This window comes from Saccopteryx leptura, chromosome 2, assembly GCF_036850995.1.
Source record: "Saccopteryx leptura isolate mSacLep1 chromosome 2, mSacLep1_pri_phased_curated, whole genome shotgun sequence".
NCBI lineage: Eukaryota > Metazoa > Chordata > Mammalia > Chiroptera > Emballonuridae > Saccopteryx > Saccopteryx leptura.
Window position 1 is genome coordinate 107,343,977 of NC_089504.1, and position 22,240 is coordinate 107,366,216.

The following is a 22,240-nucleotide window of genomic DNA, read 5'->3' on the forward strand; positions in this document are numbered from 1 at the left end:
AATATTATCATTAAACCAAATAGCATATATACAACTAAACTAAGTTAAAAACTCATTAGAAGGGTACAAACATCCAAAGACTAGTTTGTGTGTGTGCTGTTATGAATTAAATATTTAATATTTCTTACAAATACTAAGAATGTACTTTTTGAGCATTGAGTGTGTTAAGCACTCACTCTAGTTATGCTGTTCAGTCGCTCATTCCCCGCCCCTCTGGCTACAGGGATTATATTCCAGGGCCCCTAGTGGATGCCTGAAACCATGGGTACTGAATCTTATATGTACTGTGTTCCTCCTATACTTACATACCTGTGATACAGTTTAACTTGTAAATTAGGCACAATAAGAGACTAACAACAGTAATAAACTGGAACAATTAATGTACTATAATAAAAGTTATGTGAATATAGTCTCTCAAAATATCTTACAGTTCTATACTCATCCTTCTGTGATAATGTGAGATTACATTGTCTACATTACATGTTGAGATGGGTGAATGATGTAGGTATTATGACATAACATTAGGCTGCTATTGACCTTCTGACGATTGGTAACAATTACTCTAGAGCTTCTCTTTGGTACATCTGAATTGTCATTCTCACTACTCTTGCACTTTGGGGCCATTATTAGGTAAAACAAGAGTTACTGGAACACAAGTGCTGTGATACCTCAGTAGTCAATCTGATAACTGAGATGACTACTAAGTGACAGGGCAGGTAGTGTGAATACACAGGACAAAGGGATGAGTCACATCCTGGAGGGCGCAAGATTTCATCACAGTACTCGGAATGGCTTGAAATTTAAAACTTATGAACTGTTTATTTCTAGAGTTTTCCATTTAATATTTTCAGAACACGGTTGACCGTGGGTAACTGAAACTGGAAGTGAAATGTTAGAGGTAAAATCCTGTATTTTATTGAATCTACTTTTCTCCAGAGCATCTCTCACATTCACTTTTTAAAATGTTTAAATAACTTTGAGGAACTACAGTCATCTCTCGGTATACTCAGTGGATTGATGCCAGGACCCTACTCAAATACCAATATTTGGAATGCTCAACTCCCTTATACAAACCTGTGTACATTTTGCTGAATACATTAAATCATCTTTAGATTATTGATAATGGCTAATATACAATGTAAATGCTATGTAAGTAGTTGTTATCCTGTATCATTTAGGGAATAGTGACAAGAAGTCTACACATATTTAGTATAGATAAAACGAGCATGGGCCTAACTATGGTACCTAGTATACATCAGCAACAGCATAACATGTTTTTCCTGAACATTTTCTACCCATGGTTGGTGGAATTTGCGGATGTGGAACCCTTGGATGTGGAAGGCCCCTCTGTATTTTGAAATGTGGTGGTGGTGGTGGTGGTGGCGGTGGGGGTGGGGGTAAGGGTGTTGTGAAATTTCTGAAGCTTCAAGGTTTAGGAAAGATGGATTAATGTTATATAATTGTAGTATTTTTTTCCAATGTGTAATTTTCTTAATAGATTGTTTACTTGCTTAAGTTTATAATGCATTGGTTAAATTTTTTAAAAAATACTTAAAGGCCAACACAGATTGTTAAATGTGTGGCTATGGATATCCTGCTTGATGTAGTACCTAAGTAAAACCTTCATACATTTATAAAAAAAAAAAAAAAAGCAAGACCGTCTGAATGACTTGCAAAAGGGTAGAATTAGCCAGGGTGTATAATTTACAGTTCTCATTTAAGTATGTAATTTAACCGTTAGGAATGGCACTGATTAAAACACAGGGGGAGCAAGTTATGACAGATACTAAGTTTTATCGTTCTCACATAGTAATTACGGGCCCTTTTGTTTTCACAAATATTTTTAATGCAGTATTAATTATTTTATTAAGTAACATGTTTGCAAAGTCGTAAGTGTGCTTCTAAGTCATCTTCCCCTCCAGTTACATTAATAGGTAACATTTATGTAGCTTTTAATGACACGTAGAGCACCTTCATGTACCTTATGCAACAATAACCTCATCAACCCCATCAAGGAGCCGGGATAGGCATCTTCTTTCTAAAATGAGGAAAAAGGTGTTCCATGAATTCTTTATTATGCAGCATTCCCTCTGAGCAGAAATTAGTTAAGTTACAAGAGAGGAAATTTTTTTAAGCTATAAAAAGGGGAAATTTTTGTATAAAGAGTATTGGACACATCAGGCTATAATGTTAGGAAAAATATCTTAACTAAAATTTAGGTGCAAAATTCTGTTTTATATCTGTAATGTTTCATATTATTACTGTGTTTCTATAGCAATAATTCATGTAGCTTTTTCAGGACTTTTGTTCCCTTATAACTTTTTTGCAATTACTGAAAATGATCAGGGCTAGAATTTTTATACAACTTAAAAATTGTTTATTTTAAAAGCAACTCTCACTATTGAATATTTGGATTAGAAAAATCCACTCAAAACCCTACTACCCAAATTAATCACTATTAACATTTTTATTTTTTACTTTTAATTTATTTCATAGGCTTTTTCTTTGTACAACTGGACATAATGGACAATTTTGCATTCTGTTTTGCTCTTTAGTTAATATAAGACAGGTATCTTCAATTTTCATTTTAAATTGTATATAGAGTGGCTGTTATCAACTGAGCAGCTCTGCTTCTCTCCTTTTCAATGAAGAGTAGCAAAAATCTACCAGAGACCCTCACTGTAACTCTTTGGGGGACCTGTACTTTTTTTTTTTTGGTCTGATTTTGTTTTTCCATAATTTCTTTATTTTGATATAATGTGATGATGAATCTTTTCCTTAAGGGTCAGCATTCCCTTCCAAAGTCAATTCTGCTAAAATGTTTATTTTGATAACTTGAATTTGTCCCAATTGCTATATTAGGGAATAATGTGACCATAACACAAATTTTGAGTTTGCTAATGCAGTTATGTTCATGAGAGAGAGTTGGTACACCTGGAAAGCTGCACCTAGCTCAGCCAAGCCGCACCGCACAGATGTTTGAGGCGTGCATTTTGTATACTTTCCGCCACCTTACCTCAGTGTGAACCGCAGCTGTCTACATGTGGTACTAAAAGAAATTCCTGTCCAATATCAGATAACCTTCCTTTTTATGCTTAACTGAGTATGTAAGAAAAAGACAAGAGTCTTTTAAAAGATACGGTATATCTTGAATTATGTCAGATCTATTGTTTTTAATATACAGAGAAGTTTAGACCTTTTAATTGTCACTTGTTTCTTAAGCTCTTTCATAGGTAATTGAGTAGACCCTTAGAAGCATAATCATACCTACATTTAAGATGTTGTAACATGACTATTAGCTTTTTTTCTAAATTGACGTTTCTTTATAACTACAGTTTTAAAAACAGTCATTCTTATTTTATTTGCACATGTGTTTAGGGAACCACTTAGTCACAAGAAGCTTCCTTGACTTGTAGGTCAGGGGTCAAACAAAAAAAATCATCCAAATTCTTGAAAGGTAAGAAATTTCAAACTAAAGACCAATGTATCTTCCAGTTTTTTGGGCTGTGACTTTTCTAAAAAAGTCTATTTCTTCTCAAGATATTTTATGTATATATTAGCATACTCTGTATTATCAAATGCTATAATGCATGCAATAGCTGTGGCTCTTCCGGTTAATGGATTTTGCAGATTGACATGAAAGTCACAAAAGGATAATTTAAAAATTATCCTGGTACATATGTGGACTGAATTCTTCTTTGGTGGCTTTGTGAATTTTTTTCTGTGTTGTAAATATTAGCTGAGATTTATATGGTACTTATTATGAACCAGACACTATTCAAACTACTTGCCATATATGTTAATTCGTCAAATTCTCCTATAAGAACCTCATGAGGGTGGTGTCTTATTATCTCCATTTTACAGTTGAGGAAACTGAAGCACAGTGAGGTTTAACAACTTATGTGAGATTGACAGATACTAATTGGCTGATTTTGTCAGCATCTTTCTTTACTCAAAGTAATAGTAATTTGCCTGGTATGGGTAGGATGTAGAATGTTTGATTTACAATTTAATTCAGCTTATTTTGACTTCACGTATCTTGGAAAGTACCAGTAACTGGATTTGTTTGTTTGTTTAACATGGAGTTTTTTGTTTTTTGTTGGGTTTTTTTTTGGGGGGGGGGGAACCAACCACAAAAACTACTTCTACATATGTGGCCATAGAGTCTACTCATCTGTCTTTCCTTTGCTTTAGCTACAGTACAGTATCAGAAAATAACTTTGTTTTTGTGATCTTGAGGTCCAACAGATTAAAGTATCTTCATAATTATGAAAAAAGAATTTATATTAATAATATTTGGTATAATTATTTTTAAGTACATTTTATGTATTTTCTTGGAAATTAACCACTGATCTGAACATGCAATTGTATATTCTTTTTTAAAGAACATTATTGAGATGTAATTCAGATATCATAAAATTAATCCTTTGAAAATGTACAATTCACCAGTTTATAGTACATTGACAGTGTTATGCAACCGTCACCACTGTCTAGATCCAGAACTACCCCTGCCCCCAGCCCTTGAGCAACCTGTCTTTATGGATTTGCCTGTGTTGGATAATTCATATAAATGGAGTCATACAATTTTTGTCCTTTTGATCTGGCTTGTTTCATGTAGCATAATGTTTTCAAGGTTTATCCATTGTAAGGCCGGAGGCTGCTGCCCTGGCCATGCAGGCTCTCATTGGATTCGGGCAGATGGTGAAGAACAGTGGAGCCAGAAAATGGCGGACCATTCCATTTATTAAAGTTTCTTAATGGCAGATGAGCAAACAGGCAGGGAAGACCACTTCCCTTTCACTCATGGCTCCCAAAGCCCTGACTCATTCTCCGGTTCCACAGCCTGGACTCATTTACCTACTCACTCTCAGGACTGACTCTCTCTGTACTCTCCAGCAAAAACAGGCTGGAGAGAAAAACCCTTCTCCAGCAAACAATAGCAAACAATGGCCCCTCCCAGCAGGAAGGCAATCCACAATTTGCAATCTGTCGCCCTGAGGGCAAGCACCCACAGCCATAGACTGTACACACATGGCACTGCCCCGTGCCAAAGCAACAATTAGGCAAAATATAAGCGAGCAACCCTAACATACATGTTTTATACTTGAAACACATTGGTTTGCCCAACATCCATGTTTTACCATTCCTGGATATACCACATTGTGTTCAGTCATTCACCAGTTGATGGACATTGGGTTGTTTCCACCTTTTGGCTAATATGAATTATGTTAGAATACAGAACATAATATTCTATGAATATGCATGTGTAAATTTTTATGTGATTCCTATTTTTATATTGCTTAGGTGAAGGTCTTTCTGAAAAAAGAAAATGGATGTTTTATGTTAAATATTTATTGAATAGTTCTGAGGCACAGGGTACTATGACTGTCTAGGAGATGCATGTTAAGACAATAATGAGGTGTGTATAATTTTGGCTCTTTTTACCAAATACAGTGACCTAAATCTGGAAGAATGTTTTGTTTTCTGCATTTGTTTTGTCTAGGTTTCAGGTAGTGAAATTTGAACAACTGGATATACAGTGTGTTCATAAAGTCATGGTGCACTTTTGACTGGTCACAGGAAAGCAACAAAAGATGATAGAAATGTGAAATCTGCACCAAATAAAAGGAAAACTCTCCCAGTTTCATACCTATTCAGTGCAGTTTGATATGGGCTCACACACAGATTTTTTAGGGCTCCTTAGGTAGCTATCCCGTATAGCCTCTACACACTCGTCACTGACTGATGGCCTATCAGAACGGGGTTTCTCCACCAAACTGCCGGTTTCCTTCAACTGCTTATCCCACCGCGTAATGTTATTCCTATGTGGTGGTGCTTCGTTATAAACGTGCCGATATTCACGTTGCACTTTGGTCACGGATTCGAATTTAGCAAGCCACAGAACACGCTGAACTTTCCTCTGTACTGTCCACATCTCCACTGGCATGGCCGTGAGCTGCTCCGCTGTATACATGGTGTTATGTCATCATCTGCACATGCTGCCACATCATCCTACAGAAACTGGGAGGGTTTTCCTTTTATTTGGTGCAGATTTCACATTTTTATCATCTTTTGTTGCTTTCCTGTGACTAGTCAAAAGTGCACCAGAACTTTATGGACACACTGTATTTGAAGAGATAACTATGGTATTTGATCTCTTTAGGATAATTTACTATACTGTATTCATTATACCAGAAATGACCATATACGATAGCCCCTAACTGGAAAAACTTAAATTCTTAATGAGATAAGCTGTAAGCTATAACATTAATATAAACTGTTCTGGTGCAGACATTAAACTATAATTTTTACAGTAGAAAATCATTAATTATATAGGAAAATTGTTACCTATTTATGTTAAGTGGGGATGAAGGAAAGCATATTACAAAAAATATAATATTGAAACAAGGTCTAACTTAATATCCTAAAGTGTTCTTAACTTGAAATCTATTGATGACCTGCGAAAATTCTATTTAAAGGAATATAATATTTATCTTGGAAAAGAGCTGTATTTTTCATTTTTAAAAAGGTCTGCAATCCAAAAAGGTTAAGAACTGCTAAAATTTTACAGTAAAATGTATTGGCAGTTATCTCTAGGTTGGTGGGATTAATGATGATATTGATTCATATTTTTTGTTTCTTAAAGTAAACAAGAATCGCAATTTTAATAAAGACTCAGCTGATTTTAATCTTTAGTTCTTGCTCTTTGTAGGGGGGGGATTGTGTGTGCATTTAAAGGAAGAAGAGAGAAGGCTTATGCTGAGTTAGGGACCGTTTTGAGGAGTGGGAGTGGTTGTGGCAAACAAGGTAATAAAACATTAAATTTATGACTGACCATTATGTACTTGTTGGTTACTTAGGAATTTCATGATTCATCCAGCACTCCTAAATATTTGATATTTATTCTAAAAGTAGGACTTTACTCATGAGTCTTGTATTTCTTCTAATTGCTAAGCTTTAAAATATCTATTTTAGTGGAAAATTCCTCTAGCTGTAATCTCATAATGCTGCCAATCTTGTTCTTATGATAGCTTTAGAAGAACAGTGTTTTATTCCCACACACAACACCTCCTCTTTCCACAGAAGATGTGAAAATTCCCAGGGAGGGAAAACTTTCCGTAAATGGTAGTATTTATCGTTAATGATACTGTTTATTCTTTTTCTTTTCCCTGACATTATAGTTAATATTTTGTAGCCACGGGCAGGGTGGTGGTTCTTTTTTGGGATAGTATTATACATTTTTGTTAACGTTCCTGAATAGAATGTTATAAACTTTTTGGAATAATGAAACAATCATTTATTCTAAATATTTTGTAATGAACTGGCCCTCAAAATAGGTTAAAAACATTTCTGTTTCTAGAATAAACAAAGCTAAATTTAGCAAATAAAATTAAGTAACACAATTATTCACAATTCCGACAGTATTCTCTACAAACCTAATCTGGAAGGGGGTAGAGCACTAATTTGGTTTTCCAATAATGATTATTCCTTGTTTTTTAGTTTGTATATAGTATCATTTATGTATCAGCAAACCTAATATGAAAAAAATTTTAAATTAATATTCTAAATTTAAAAAGATACTGTTTTCAGCTGGAACATGAAGCAAATATAACACTGTTAAGGATATCCATATTTCTATATCTTTGTTTGCATTGTCAACATTGTGGTTTTTAGTTGACTGATCTTGTGGTTGATGCATATAATTGGGCTTTTTTTTTTTTTAAGTGAAAAGAGATCCTTTAAAATGATTCTAATACTCTTATATGTAGTACTCAACTCTCTTGGTTTTTTTCCTGCCATTTGGTTGGCATTTCCCAGTCTCGTTTGTGCTTCTTCCTTTCCTGTACTTGTTCTTTCTGTGTTGGTATAAGCTCTCTTGGAGGTTATTCTCTCTTTTTCTATATAGCTTTGTACATTTTATTTTCTTTAGTCTTTTACCGTATTATATTTAATAGCAACAAAGTATGTACCAAAATTAATTGAGCAGTCTTACTTGTATTACACATGTAGATTTTCCCCAGTTTTTGATTTAAAAATGCTGGAATCATAATCTTTGTAGATAAGGAATTGTACAGTCTTGATTATTTCTTTTTTTTTTTCTAATTTAGAAAATTAAATTTAACAGGGTGACATTGGTCAACAAGAGTATTGATTATTTCTTTAGAATAAGTTCAACATTGGCCAGTTTCATAGTTGGAAACAAGCAAAATGACTTCCCTTTTTGTTCTGTATTTCTGCCAGAAGTGTCATTTACTCCAATGACGTCATTGATTATCTATAAATACTCTGATGGTTTGAAATTATTAGCTCTGTATAACCAACAACTTGGTATCTTAAACTCAGCATGTTCTAAAAAATAAGTTTATGAAATTTGATGAATATCAGTAGTTGGCATGAAAATCCACTCTTGCTCAAGCCAGAAACCTGGATGTTCATTATGACCCCTTTTTTCACTACTTCACCTGTATCTAGGACACCATCATCTTTTACATAGATGATACCATAGCCTCCAAACTGTCCTCTCTGCCTCCAGATTGCTCATCCCCAGTGCATTTTGTTAAATGATTGTCACTTTTCTTGCTTTAATGGCTCTCATGACCTTTAAAAGATTTCATGTCTCCAAAGCATGTCTCCACTGCTCTCCAAAGTAGGGTGATACACAAGATAATGTATAAAACTTCTATTTGTATTTACCATTTAATCTAAAAAAACTCTAAGACATTAATAGCTAGTACTGTGCACTAGTGTACTGTGTACTAGTTATTTATTCATTACCCTTGCTCTGTATGTAAGATGGTCATTTGGTCCTGGAGGTATCCTAAGGGAAGCATGCTTTGTTCACTTTCTGAATGTTGCACCGTACTGTAATTCGAAAGTTAAATGGATTTGTGAATTCTTTCGTTTAACTAATAGCGGAAAATTGGTAAGTATGAGGGGAATTTAAGGAGAATATCAACCAAGTATATAAAGACAGAGATGATCACATGGTTGTTAGCTGACAAGATATACAAAATTAGATCTCTTCTTAAAAATTAGCAGAAAAGCCTGACCGTGCGGTGGTGCAGTGGATAGAGTCAGACTGGGATGTGGAGGACCCAGGTTCGAGACCCTGAGGTCTCCAGCTTGAGCGCGGGTTCATCTGGTTTGAGAAAAGCTCACCAGTTTGGACCCAAGGTCGCTGGCTCAAGCAAGGGGTTACTCAGTCTGCTGTAGCCCCACGGTCAAGGCACATATGAGAAAGCAATCAATGAGCAAATAAGGTGTCACAACGAAAAACTAATGATAGATGCTTCTCATCTCTCTCCATTCCTGTCTGTCTGTTCCTATCTGTCCCTCTCTCTGACTCTCTGTCACTGTAAAAAAAAAAAAGAATGTTGAATGTTTAGTCAATTTTTTGAGAAAACAAAATTTTTTTACCATAATTAAAACATAAGCTTTAAGTTCTTTGTATCCCTTTATATTCTATTTTTGTGATACAGATATTTATTACTTTACTAATATGATTATATTATAAATCACTGATTTATATGTATGAAATATATATTACATATATTTGTATATTTGTATAATAATGTATATATAATATATAGTCATATAATATGGTGCATAACATACATATGGTTATATTATAAGTCATAATAATAGTGGATAAATAAACATGCATTCAATATGGGAATGTATGCATAAAATTTGAAGACTATTTAAATTCTTTTATAACAGAACTTTCAAATTTCTCGCTTGCTTTTCCAGTTTCATGTCATATCACTTCTGTTTCTCAAATACGCCACATGCTCTTTGTTAGATGTTTGCACATTCGTATTTCTCTTCTGAGTATAAACGTTCTCTAGCAGAACTGCTGTTCAAATGGTCCTTGAACTGTTGTTGGTTATTACCAATCCATAACTGGATAAAAACTAGAGAGTAAATATTTAGATGGTTGAATTGCATTTTGATACTGTCATCATCACATCCAGCTGCATGACCAGTGGATTCTTTTCTGAACACAGTATTTACTAGATCAAGTACATGGTACATGTGCAAATTTTTATAAGTTTAATTTTTAGAGCAGTTTAAAGTTCATAGCAAAATTGAGGGGAAGGTATAAAGAATTTTCACATATCCCTTGTTCCCATTCATGCATAGCCTCCCCCATTATTAACATTCCCCGACAGAGAGGCATGTTTGTTATAGTTGATGAACTTACACTAACACATCATCACCCAAAAGTCCATAGTGTTCACTATGGTTTACTCTTTTTTTTTTTTTTGTATTTTTCTGAAGTTGGAAACCGGGAGGCAGTCAGACTCCCGCATGCGCCCGACCGGGATCCACCCGGCATGCCCACCAGGGGGTGCTGCTCTGCCCATCTGGGGCGTTGCTCTGTTGCAACCAGAGCCATTCTAGCACCTGAGGCAGAGGCCACAGAGCCATCCTCAGTGCCCGAGCCAACTTTGCTCCAATGGAGCCTTGGCTGCGGGAGGGGAAGAGAGAGACAGAGAGGAAGCAGAGGGGGAAGGGTGGAGAAACAGATGGGCGCTTCTCCTGTGTGCCCTGGCCTGGAATCGAGCCCAGGACTCCTGCACACCAGGCCGATGCTCTACCACTGAGCCAGGGCCTGGTTTACTCTTATTGTGGTACATTCTATGGGTTTGGACGAATGTATAACGGTGTGCATCTATCTCTATAGTATCATACAGAGTAGTTTCACTGCCCTAGACATCTTCTTTGCTCCACCTATTTATTCCTCCCCCCATTATCTCACACTCTAACCCCTGGCAACTACTGATCTTTTTATTCTCTCCATAGTTCTTTTTCTACCATGTCTTGCTGTTGAAATCTGTGTCCTTTTTTCTTCTTAGTTAGCCTGGGTAGGGGCCTGTTGATTTTATTCTTCTTTCCAAAGAAATAGCTTTTGGTTTTACTGATTTAGATATATAAATATAAAGTTTATCAACTACATACTTAAATCAATGAAACCAAAAACTTTTATATATAAATGTATTTATGTATATGTTTCCTGTTTCCAATTTCATTGATTTCTGTTCTCATTCTTTTTCTTTTTTGTTTTCTTGCTTTGGATTTAAAAGGTTGAAACTTAGAATATTGACTTTAGATCTTTCTTCTTTTCTGATACATATATTCTGTGCTATAAATTTCCCTCTAATCACTGCTTTCACTGCATCCCACAAATTTTAAGTTGTGGATTCATTTTCATTTAGTTCAAAATATTTAAAAATTTCTCTTGAGATTTCTTCTGTGATCCACAAGTAATTTAGAAGTGTGTTGTTTAATCTCTATGTATTTTAAGATTTTCCAATTATCCTGTTACTGATTTCCAGTTTAATCCTGTTGTGGTCTGAGAGTAGGCATTGAATGATTTTTCTTTTAAATTGTGAAGATGTGTTTTATGACCAAGAATTTGCTCTGTGTTGGTGATTGTACCACCTGGGCTTGAAAAGAGTTCACATTCTGGTGTGCATGTGTTACTTTTATATTAGTCATTTGTAACCCAAAATGTTTAAGAACTGAAGAAAGTGTAAAAATTTATTTACTTTAAAAATATTGTGTCAGATTTAATGAGATTTAGTCTTGTTTCATGAGTAAAATAATTTAAAAACAAATATATAATTAAATAAAACAAAAAGTTTAAAAAAAAACCACACCTGTTTTCAATTTTTGCTTTTGTTAGTATTATCTAAACTCAGGGAGTAAATTTTATGTTTTTTATTTTAACCTTAATTTATTTAAGATAAAACAAGCATTGCCTGACCAGGCGGTGGTGCAGTGGATAGAGCGTCGGACTGGGATGTGGAAGACCCAGGTTCGAGACCCCGACGTCACCAGCTTGAGTATGGGCTCATCTGGTTGGAGCAAAAGCTCACCAGCTTGGACCCAAGGTCGCTGGCTTGAGCAAGGGGTTACTCGGTCTGCTGAAGGCCTGCGGTCAAGGCACATATGAGAAAGCAATCAGTGAACAATTAAGGTGTCACAACGAAAAACTGAGGATTGATGCTTCTCATTTCTCTCCGTTCCCACCTGTCTGTCCCTATCTCTCTCTCTCTCTCTGACTCTCTCTCTGTCTCTGTAAAAAAAAACACAAAAAACCCAAAAAAACACCAAGCATTAATGGACTTAAAAATTTTTTTTATTGATTGATTTTAGAGAAAGAAAAGGAGACACATACACATATAACACACACACAGACAGAAACATTGATCTCTTCCTATATGTATGTGCCCTGATCAGGAATTGAACTGTCAACCTTCATCTTTTGGGATGATGTTCTAACCAACTGAGTTATCCAGCCAGGGCTAATAAAGTTTTTTTGATAAGAAAAGATATACTTTTTTTGAATGTGACAGGACTAGTAAACCAAGTAATGATGATGGAAGTCATTTCAAAGAGATACAGAACAAAAAACTTTGTGCTGGTTTTGTTGGGAAGCATTACCTTTCCTATACTGAGTTCAGTTTTTAGTTTGTAATTGACAGAGAAGTGCTAAAACCACAGTGGATTTTTGCAGTGATGTCCTGTCGACTAAAACAATAAAACCATCAAAATTTCAGTGGCATTTATAATAGGCATAATCTAACTCACAACCACAAATGGATTATTATTATTAATTTTAAGTGAGACGAAGGGAGATAGTGAGACATACTCCCACATGCGTCCCAACCGGGATCCATCTGGCAACCCCATCTGGGGCGGATGTTTGAATAAACTGAACTATGTATTTTTAGTGCCTGACGCTGATGCTTGGACAAACTGAGCTATCTCAGCACCCAGGGCTAAGACTGGTACCAATTAAGCCACTGGCTGCAGGAGGGGAACAGGGAGAGAGAGGGGAGACAAATGCATTTTTTGAAAGACTATTACATTTAAGAAGCTGACAGAGGCAGATCTTCAGGATTTCATATGTAGTCATTAATGCTTTGTTAATTTCTTTTAAAGTCTCACTCCAGGTTGCTAATATTTAAAAACTACACACAAATGACAAGACAAAAGATATTTGCTTGGAGATGTTAGATGAATCTGTAGCAAATAAGGTAGTTTATGTAATACTTCCCAACAACACTGAACTTGGTATATTTAGGAACAGTGTAGTGCTACAGAAAACTAATTCTTCAACAAATAAGATAGCAAAGGAATTTTTGTTAATATTTGATGGACACATGTACTTTTCCTAACATGACAGTGATATGAAAGAATAATTTATTTTTTACCTTCCTTGCTGACTTAACAACTTGCTCTGAAGTATATAAAACTTTAAAGGGTTAACAAACCAAATGTAGTTTGGAGTTTAGCTTTTATTTTGTAGGAGTATATTCTAATTATATGACACAGTGACAGGGGAAACATGCTGGAACTTGTATCAGAATAGAAATTAATGTCCAGCTTCTTTCTTTGAAAAAATCTTGCTACCTCAGCTGAATTAAATAGTATATTTGTTATATCAGCTAAATTAACAGTGGGTCACTAAAAGTGTGAATTACTTAAACACTAACGCATTAAATTTGAGATTAAGGCCCTGGCCGGTTGGCTCAGTGGTAGAGCGTCGGCCTGGCGTGCAAGGGGTCCCGGGTTCGATTCCCGGCCAGGGCACACAGGAGAAGCGCCGATCTGCTTCTCCACCCCTCCCCCTCTCCTTCCTCTCTGTCTCTCTGTTCCCCTCCCGCAGCGAGGCTCCATTGGAGCAAAGATGGCCCGGGCGCTGGGGATGGCTCCTTGGCCTCTGCCCCAGGCTCTAGAGTGGCTCTGGTCGGGACAGAGCGATGCCCCGGAGGGGCAGAGCATTGCCCCCTGGTGGGCGTGCCGGGTGGATCCCGGTCGGGCACATGCGGGAGTCTGTCTGACTGTCTCTCCTCGTTTCCAGCTTCGGAAAAAAAAAATACAAAAAAAAAAAATTTTGAGATTAAAAAACAGCAAATGATAATTGAAAAGCTGAACCAATCAACTGTTACTCATATGGTTAGGTTGAGTAACAAATTAGGTAAACAATAATTTTCAAAGGGAAATTTTTAGACAAAAATATTTGAACTTTGAGATGAACTCAGTGTTTTTGCAACCAGGTTGGTCCTCAGGTTTTGTTTTTTGTTTGTTTGTTTTTTAGATTTTACAGGGGTTGGGGGTAGCGGGAAGTATTAACTCATAGTTGGTTCACTTTAATTGTTCATTGGTTGCTTGTTGTATGTCTTGACCTAGCAAACCCAGGGTTTTGAACCATGACCTCAGCATTCCAGGTCGATGCTCCATCTACTGCACGACCACAGGTCAGGTGGGTCACCGTTTTTTATATAGTGTGTCCATAAAGTCATGGTGCACTTTTGACTGGTCACAGGAAAGCAACAAAAGATGATAGAAATGTGAAATCTGCACCAAATAAAAGGAAAACTCTCCCAGTTTCATACCTATTCAGTGCAGTTCGATGTGGGCTCACGCACAGATTTTTTAGGGCTCCTTAGGTAGCTATCCCGTATAGCCTCTACAGACTCGTCACTGACGGATGACCTACCAGAACGGGGTTTCTCCACCAAACTGCCAGTTTCCTTCAATTGCTTATCCCACCGAGTAATGTTATTCCTATGTGGTGGCGCTTTGTTATAAACACGCTGATATTTATGTTGCACTTTGGTCACGGATTCGAATTTATTTATTTTTTTTATTTTTTTTGTATTTTTGTATTTTTCTGAAGCTGGAAACAGGGAGAGACAGTCAGACAGACTCCCGCATGCGCCTGGCGGATTCGAATTTAGCGAGCCCAGAACACACTGAACTTTCCTCTGTATAGTCCACATATCGACTGGCATGGCTGTGGGCTGCTCCACTGTATACACGGTGTTATGTCATCATCTGCGCATGCGCACATGCTGCCACATCATCCTACAGAAACTGGGAGGGTTTTCTTTTTATTTGGTGCAGATTTCACATTTCTATCGTCTTTTGTTGCTTTCCTGTGACCGGTCAAAAGTGCACCATGACTTTACGGACACACTGTATATGTGAATTATGCCCTGGCCCAGATAGCTCGGTTAGTTAAGAGTGTCATCCCAAAACGCAGAGGTTGCTGGTTCAATCCTTGGTATGGGCATATACAGGAACAGGTTAATGTTCCTCTTTTTCTCTCTCCCTTCCCTCTCTCCCTCCCTCCCTACCTTCCCCTCTTCTTCTCTTTGTAAAATTAATATATATATATATATATATATATATGTAAATTAGACTTATTTCTTTGATAGATTTGTATATGTGTGAGATGTTAGTCTTCCATGCAGGGGAGGAATGTAAAATGGTTTCACTGTTATATAAGACCAAAGGACAAAAATGAATGTAGAAATTCTGGGGGAAAGTTCTACAAATTATGAGTTCCACCGTATAAGTAATAATTATCCACAAAGTTAGTGATTTTAGTATTGTACATTTGCATAATGTAATCAAATACCATTTGCTAAGACACACTTTAAGTTTTATTTTCTATCAGAAGAAAACCCATGTGTAAGAAATTACTAGATCAGGAATCCTTTTTCTTTTTTTTTTCCATCAAAACCTACTTTAGATTATACTGTAATTTTGATGAATAAATGATTGGAACTGACTACTAATGAAGGATCTGAAGACCTTTTGAAAAGCATCGTTCTCTGGCCTGATCTGTGGTGGCACAGTGGATAAAGCGTCGACCTGGAACACTGAGGTCGCCGGTTCGGAACCCTGGGCTTGCCCGGTTAAGGCACCTGTGGGAGTTGATGCTTCCTGCTCCTCCTCCTTCCTCTCTCTCTCACTCACTCACTCACTCACTGACTCTCCTCTCTAAAATGAATATCCTGAGCTTGCTGGAATTGCTTTAAAATATCTTCTGTTCCTGTCAGCATACTTCTATGAAACTAGTTTCTCTGTTACGAGTACTATTTAAACAAAACATACATGTAGTTTAGAGATCCCTTATTTCTTGTGAGCAGCTTAATCATCAGTCCAACCTAGTATAGGTAAATTAACATTTAAGGGAGCCAGCCTCCAAGAGAGCCTTCAGGAAGCCCTACCTCCTGGTATTCACACCTATGTAATCCCCTTCCCCATTGCAACCTAGTTTGGTGTGATAGTACGTCATTTCTGAGATTGGGGCAGAACAGCTCCTTGGTTGCTATGTCACTTTCTCTCTGGAAGACAGCTACCATATGGTGAACAGCCCAGTGGAGAGGCCCACATACTGAGGAGCTGAGGCTTCTGGCCAGCAGACATGTGAGTGAGCTTAGAGGCAAGGTGTCCAGTCCAGTCAAGCCTTCAGGTGACTCACTAATGCAATGGCCTATTATTGCCTATGTGCATACTTCCAATGAAAAACATGGGATTTTATATAATTCTTTCCTTTTTGTTCTAATTATATTATTGAAATATAATTTTATGAGTCTGAATCTAATAAAACATTTGGATTTGGATTTTTATGGCCTTTTTATTTTTCTAATAGTTATTTATATTATAAAATATTCATCTAAGCCTGACCAGGCAGGTGGTGGCACAGTGGATAGAGCGTCGGACTGGGATGCCCAGGACCCAGGTTTGAGACCCCGAGGTCGTCAGCTTGAGCGCGGGCTCATCTGGTTTGAGCAAAAGCTCACTGGACTTGGACCCAAGGTCACTGGCTCGAGCAAGGGGTTACTCAGTCTGCTGAAGGCCCATGGTCAAGGCACATATGAGAAAGCAATCAATGAACAACTAAGGTGTTGCAATGCGCAACAAAAAGCTAATGATTGATGCTTCTCATCTCTCCGTTCCTGTCTGTCTGTCCCTGTTTATCCCTCTCTCTAACTCTCTCTGTCTCTGTAAAAAAAAAAAAAAAAAATTCATCTAAGATGGATTAGATTTTTTTTTTTTAATATATAAAGGGGGGGGGGGGAAGGTGATTCTTCAGCATTGATAGTCTATATTTGGTCCCTGTCACAGTACCCTATACTTACCTTACTGTAATGATTGTTTTGCTTGGTTATGATTACTTATACTTTCTTTTCAGTCGAAGGGCAGAGGCCATATCTGTATTTACTGTTACATTTTTCAGTACCCAGAACAGTGTCTGGTGCTTAGCAGCTACCCTTTATATATTAGTCAAAGGAATTAACTAGTGCTTCTCATTGTGTTGAATGAAAAGTTTTTTATTATGTTGGAATAATGGTTACCTTCTTGAGTTATGAATAAGTTCATTACTATGACCATGTGTCCTCGGGGGAATGGTAATTGTTTATGGTGAATGGAAATTATTTTTGGAATTCTTGCTGAATATATCAGGTATTTTAAAAAATGCATTTTTTTTTTATTTCCGCAGTACAACCACTGCCTCTGAAGAAGATATCTCAAGTAGATATCCCCGAACAGATCGGAGTGGGTTCAGCAGATATACTAGGGATGCAAATGCTTCAGGTAATTTGGCCTCAAGTAGCACATTGGAAAAGAAAATTGAAGATCTTGAAAAGGTACGAATTACAAATTATTTAAGATTGATAAAATTTCCTTTTTACTTGCATAGCAGCTGAGAGAAAATAAACTGAAATTTATAGAGAGAGACGGTGCCAAAAAAGGGAAAAGAATGAGGCACTAAATGGAAGATATCATTAGTGTTAATTGCTATTTCCATATGGAGTCAAATAGCAGCTTTGAAGCACTGTCTTAAGTATATTGTCTAGCTGTATAGTGGCTAGGCATTTTCTGATTTTCTTAATACTTTCTGTATCCAGTTCTATTGATGTTAAAACTTTTAGAAGTAGAGCCAATTCTTGTGTTTTTCTTTTTTAAATTTTATTTAGACAGTTAATTTTAATGTCTAGCTGACATTGGTCAGCTAGAGTACATAGATTTAGATAAAACATCCTCAGAATTGTATTTCTTAATATTTAATATTCTCCCATTCTGCCAAGTGCTTTAATATATTGAAAATGGTCCTTGCCTTTGAAATAGTTAGAAGTGTGTACTATTCGGTGTTTATCATATTATTTATACAGATTGTCACTTGTAGACTTTCTTCTGGGTTCTGAGTTAGAGCCCAGAGCCATCCTTGCTGTTTGAAACAGCTTTCTAAAATTCTTTAAATTATATTTATTGAGGTGACATTGGTTAATAAGTACAATGCAATACACAGATGATGCTTGAAATAATTTTAAGAATACTGTAAATCTATTTAGTAGTATCTTTGAGAACAACTCAGAGGATATTGGCAAAAGTTTATTAACTATAGCAGTGGTAGTCAACCTGGTCCCTACCTCCCACTAGTGAGCGTTCCAGCTTTCATGGTGGGAGGTAGTGGAACAACCAAAGTATAAATAAAAAGATAGATTTAACTATAGTAAGTTGTCTCATAAAGATTTATTCTGCCAAACTTAGCAAAAATCCGACATAAAGCACTTAGTAAGTAATTATTATTATATGCTTTAACTTGCTGTAACTCTGCTTTATAAATTTTATAAAGTAAAGTTACTTCCCTACTTTATAAATCACCATTACTGTGGAACCGGTGGGCGGTTAGAAAATTTTACTACTAACAGAGATACAAAAGTGGGCAGTAGGTATAAAAAGGTTGACTACCCCTGAACTATAGGGTCTCAGGTTTGTTCTGTAGACATTCAACCTCTAAAATTGATTATGGTACTAAATTACTATCTTATTGCAAAAATGTTTTGTTTTGCTGAACTGAAATTATCACCCCTGATATAAAGTGCTTTTAGTAAAGATTTACTTTTTAAAGGTGTTTATAACATTTTCATGACTTTTAGTTTACATCTGAGTTTTCACACTTGTTTCTGTAGTTCTAAATTAAAAACTTGAAGGAATATATATATATATATATATGGTCTACCAGAAAGTTCTCTCCGTTTCTATCACAAGTTTCGACACGTAAGCACGTTTATTTGATGCATGTGTGCCTCTCTATTTTTATCACTTAATGTATACATACTGACAAAGCAAATTAACTAAAACAAAGTTGATTCACGTTAGTCTTATGTGTGAAGCCATAGTGTACCCATGGCTACTGATAAAGTTCATTTACGCCACTGTATTGTATACGAATTTCAACAAGGAAGAAATGCTACAGAAGCATGTAGAAATTTATTGAAAGTGTTTGGTGAAGGTACAGTTAATGATAGGACATGCAGAAGATGTTTCGAAAAATTCGAAACAGATGATTTCGACCTTTCTGATAAGCCATGTTCTGGGCGACCATCTTTGATCGATGACGATGTTAAGACCATGTTGGAGCAAGATTCTTTTCTGACAACATCGGAAATCGCAGAAAGGCTTAATTCAGCTCAGCAAACCATTTTGGACTATATTCAGAAGATAGGATTGGTGTGGAAATATATTACTTAATAAAGTTTATTGATGGTAAGAAAAATTTGTATTTTGTTTTATTCCAAAAACGGACAGAACTTTCCGGTAGACCTTATATATATACATACTTCTGTAGGTTTAAATGGGGTTCTTCCGAAAGGCTTTTGGAGTCCCACAAGAGTCTAGATTGGCTTGTTGGCTGACAGCAGCTGGTTAATGAGACTGAGGTTAGGAGGGAAGAAGCCTCATTCTGAGTAAGACCTTTCCGTTCTGCTTCTTTTTTTGCTACTGGGTCCCTCGATTTTAAATGTTTTCTTTGAAAAAGGTGTTGCATCATTTTTTGTGTGTGTATGTGTTTTGTTTGTTTGTTTTTTATTCAGTGAGAGGAGGCAGACAGACTCCCGCATGTGGCCTATTGGGATCCCCTAGCAAGCCCATTAGAAGGCGATGCTCGGCCCATCTGGGGTGTTGCTCCATTGCTTGGCAACCAAACTCCTTTTAGCACCTGAGGCATAGGCCATGGAGCCACCCTCAGTGCCTGGGGCCAACTTGTTCCAATCAAGCCATGGCTGCAAGAGGAAAAGATAGAGAAGGAAGAAGGGGAGGGATGGAGAAGTAGATAGGCGCTTCTCCTGTGTGCCCTGACTAGGAATCAAACCTAGGACATCCACACACTGAGTTGACTCTCTACCACTAAGCCAAGTGGCCAGGGCTGGTTTTTTGTTTGTTTGTTGTTTAAAGCTTAAAAACCAATAATCTATTTTAGTTCCTTTATTGTATCCATTGTCAGTCAACTAACAGAGCCAGAAGTAAAACTGAGAGGGCTGGTTTTTATTTTTCTGTTTATACATTTTCATAAAATTATTTCCTTTCCTTTTTTATTAAAAAATACTATTTTTTTAATTTTTCTTTTTTCTTTTTCTTTTCTTTTTTTTTTTGTATTTTTCTGAAACTGGAAACGGGGAGAGACAGTCAGACAGACTCCCGCATGCGCCCGACCGGGATCCACCCGGCTCGCCCACCAGGGGCGACGCTCTGCCCACCAGGGGGCGATGCTCTGCCCCTCCGGGGCATCGCTCTGCTGCGACCAGAGCCACTCTAGCGCCTGGGGCAGAGGCCAAGGAGCCATGCCCAGCGCCCGGGCCATCTTTGCTCCAATGGAGCCTCGGCTGCGGGAGGGGAAGAGAGAGACAGAGAGGAAGGAGGGGGAGGGGTGGAGAAGCAAATGGGCGCCTCTCCTATGTGCCCTGGCCGGGAATCGAACCCGGGTCCCCCGCACGCCAGGCCAGCGCTCTACCGCTGAGCCAACCGGCCAGGGCCTAAAAAATACTATTTAAAAATCAATTTATTTTTCAGTTTCAGTTGACGTACAACATCATATTAGTTTCAGGTACACAACAAAGTAAATTTCTTAAACTTTGTATTTTTAATAAATTTGAATTTCCTCAAACAGATATTACCATTAAAAGTATTTTATTACTAACTGGTGATAAGCTAAAGAGGGACTTCATTGCATTGAATATTAGTATTTGTTAAAGATTTGTATAAATTTAAAGTTAATCAGGTACATACCTTGTAACTCCTGTATTCTTCTGATTCTCTGGTTCTTTTCTGGGATGGGAAAAAACCCATCCCAGAAAAGTGGCATAAGAAAATTAATTGGAAAGCTTTATATATCTAAGGTTCTTCAACAAATTTGTTAGATATATGCCACTAAAGTTTATAAGCCACCAATTATTTTCCAATTAATAAACTTTGTAATTCTGTTTACCAGGAAGTATTAAGAGAAAGGCAAGAAAACTTACGACTTGTGAGACTAATGCAAGATAAAGAGGAAATGATTGGAAAACTCAAAGAAGAAATTGATTTGTTAAATAGAGTGAGTATTTATATAGTTCAGTTTTATGGTTTTCTTTTTTCTGGCAATTGGATGAAATATATAAATATGCAGAAATTATTTAATTTGATTCTTTAGTTCATTTTTTTGTTAATGGGATAGTAATTTGTGGTAGTAAGAACTATCATTTCATTCTGTAAATTGATTTCCTCTGCCCAGTTATCAGTTGTATTCACTTAATATTATTCTTTTGGAAATAGACTGAGGAATGGGTTTGCTTGTGTTTTGTTAGTCCAGAGGTGAGATGCAACTTAATCACCTCTACATAAAAAAGGAACGTAATTTCCTCAGTGAAGACCAACAGTTGCTGCTTTCTTGCCATAGGAAATTCCAAATTTCTTTGTATTTTCACTCCTTCTTTTTCTTCAATTGTATATATGTATCCTCCACTTTAGATTTAACCTTACCCCAAGAAATTATTTGTAGCAACTTTTTACCCCCTGTGTGTTTAGTCCTTGAATTTACTTCCTGCTTAAGAAACAGGTCTTAATGCTAGACCATACTTAGGTAATGGTGATGAGCAGAGATTCCATAGTTTTGCTTTTTAGATGACTTTAGATAAAAGACAGAGGAAGGAAATGTTTGCCTCGGGGACAAATGGAACAGATTTCTAAATAATCTTAACTCTAAGAAAGAAGAGAAAATGGAGTCTTGATTTTGTGCAGAATACTAAAACGGTAGGGCATAACTACAGGTTACACATGTGGACTCTGAAACTCAGAGTTTATCTTGTTCAAGGTCATATTTGTAATCACATAGTAACCCACTGAGCCAGTATTTGACCTCAGGTATTCGAGAATCCTAATTCTAAGTAAGTTCTTTCATTCCTGTAAACTGTCTTTCATCTTTGTTTAGAAACAAGCATTATCTATTGAATCTGGACTATGATTTAATAAAATCTGCCAACATTTTTGGTGTTGTTTTTTTTTTCTCTTCTCTGAAGCTGGAAACGGGGAGAGACAGTCAGACTCCCGCATGAGCCTGACCGGGATCCACCCGGCACGCCCACCAGGGGCGATGCTCTGCCCCTCTGGGGTG

The 22,240-nt window shown here is 36.7% G+C and overlaps 1 protein-coding gene across 2 annotated transcripts in view; it reads left to right on the plus strand.

Annotated features, from left to right (window-relative positions):
* The window catches only part of PAWR (pro-apoptotic WT1 regulator), a 119,641-nt gene that overhangs the window by 92,185 nt on the left and 5,216 nt on the right, over positions 1 to 22,240 (plus strand). For both annotated transcript variants that reach the window (XM_066368499.1, XM_066368500.1), the window contains 2 exons: positions 17,309 to 17,456; positions 21,080 to 21,184. In XM_066368499.1, coding sequence (XP_066224596.1) covers positions 17,309 to 17,456; positions 21,080 to 21,184 — 253 coding nt within the window. The remainder of the gene's footprint in view (positions 1 to 17,308; positions 17,457 to 21,079; positions 21,185 to 22,240) is intronic.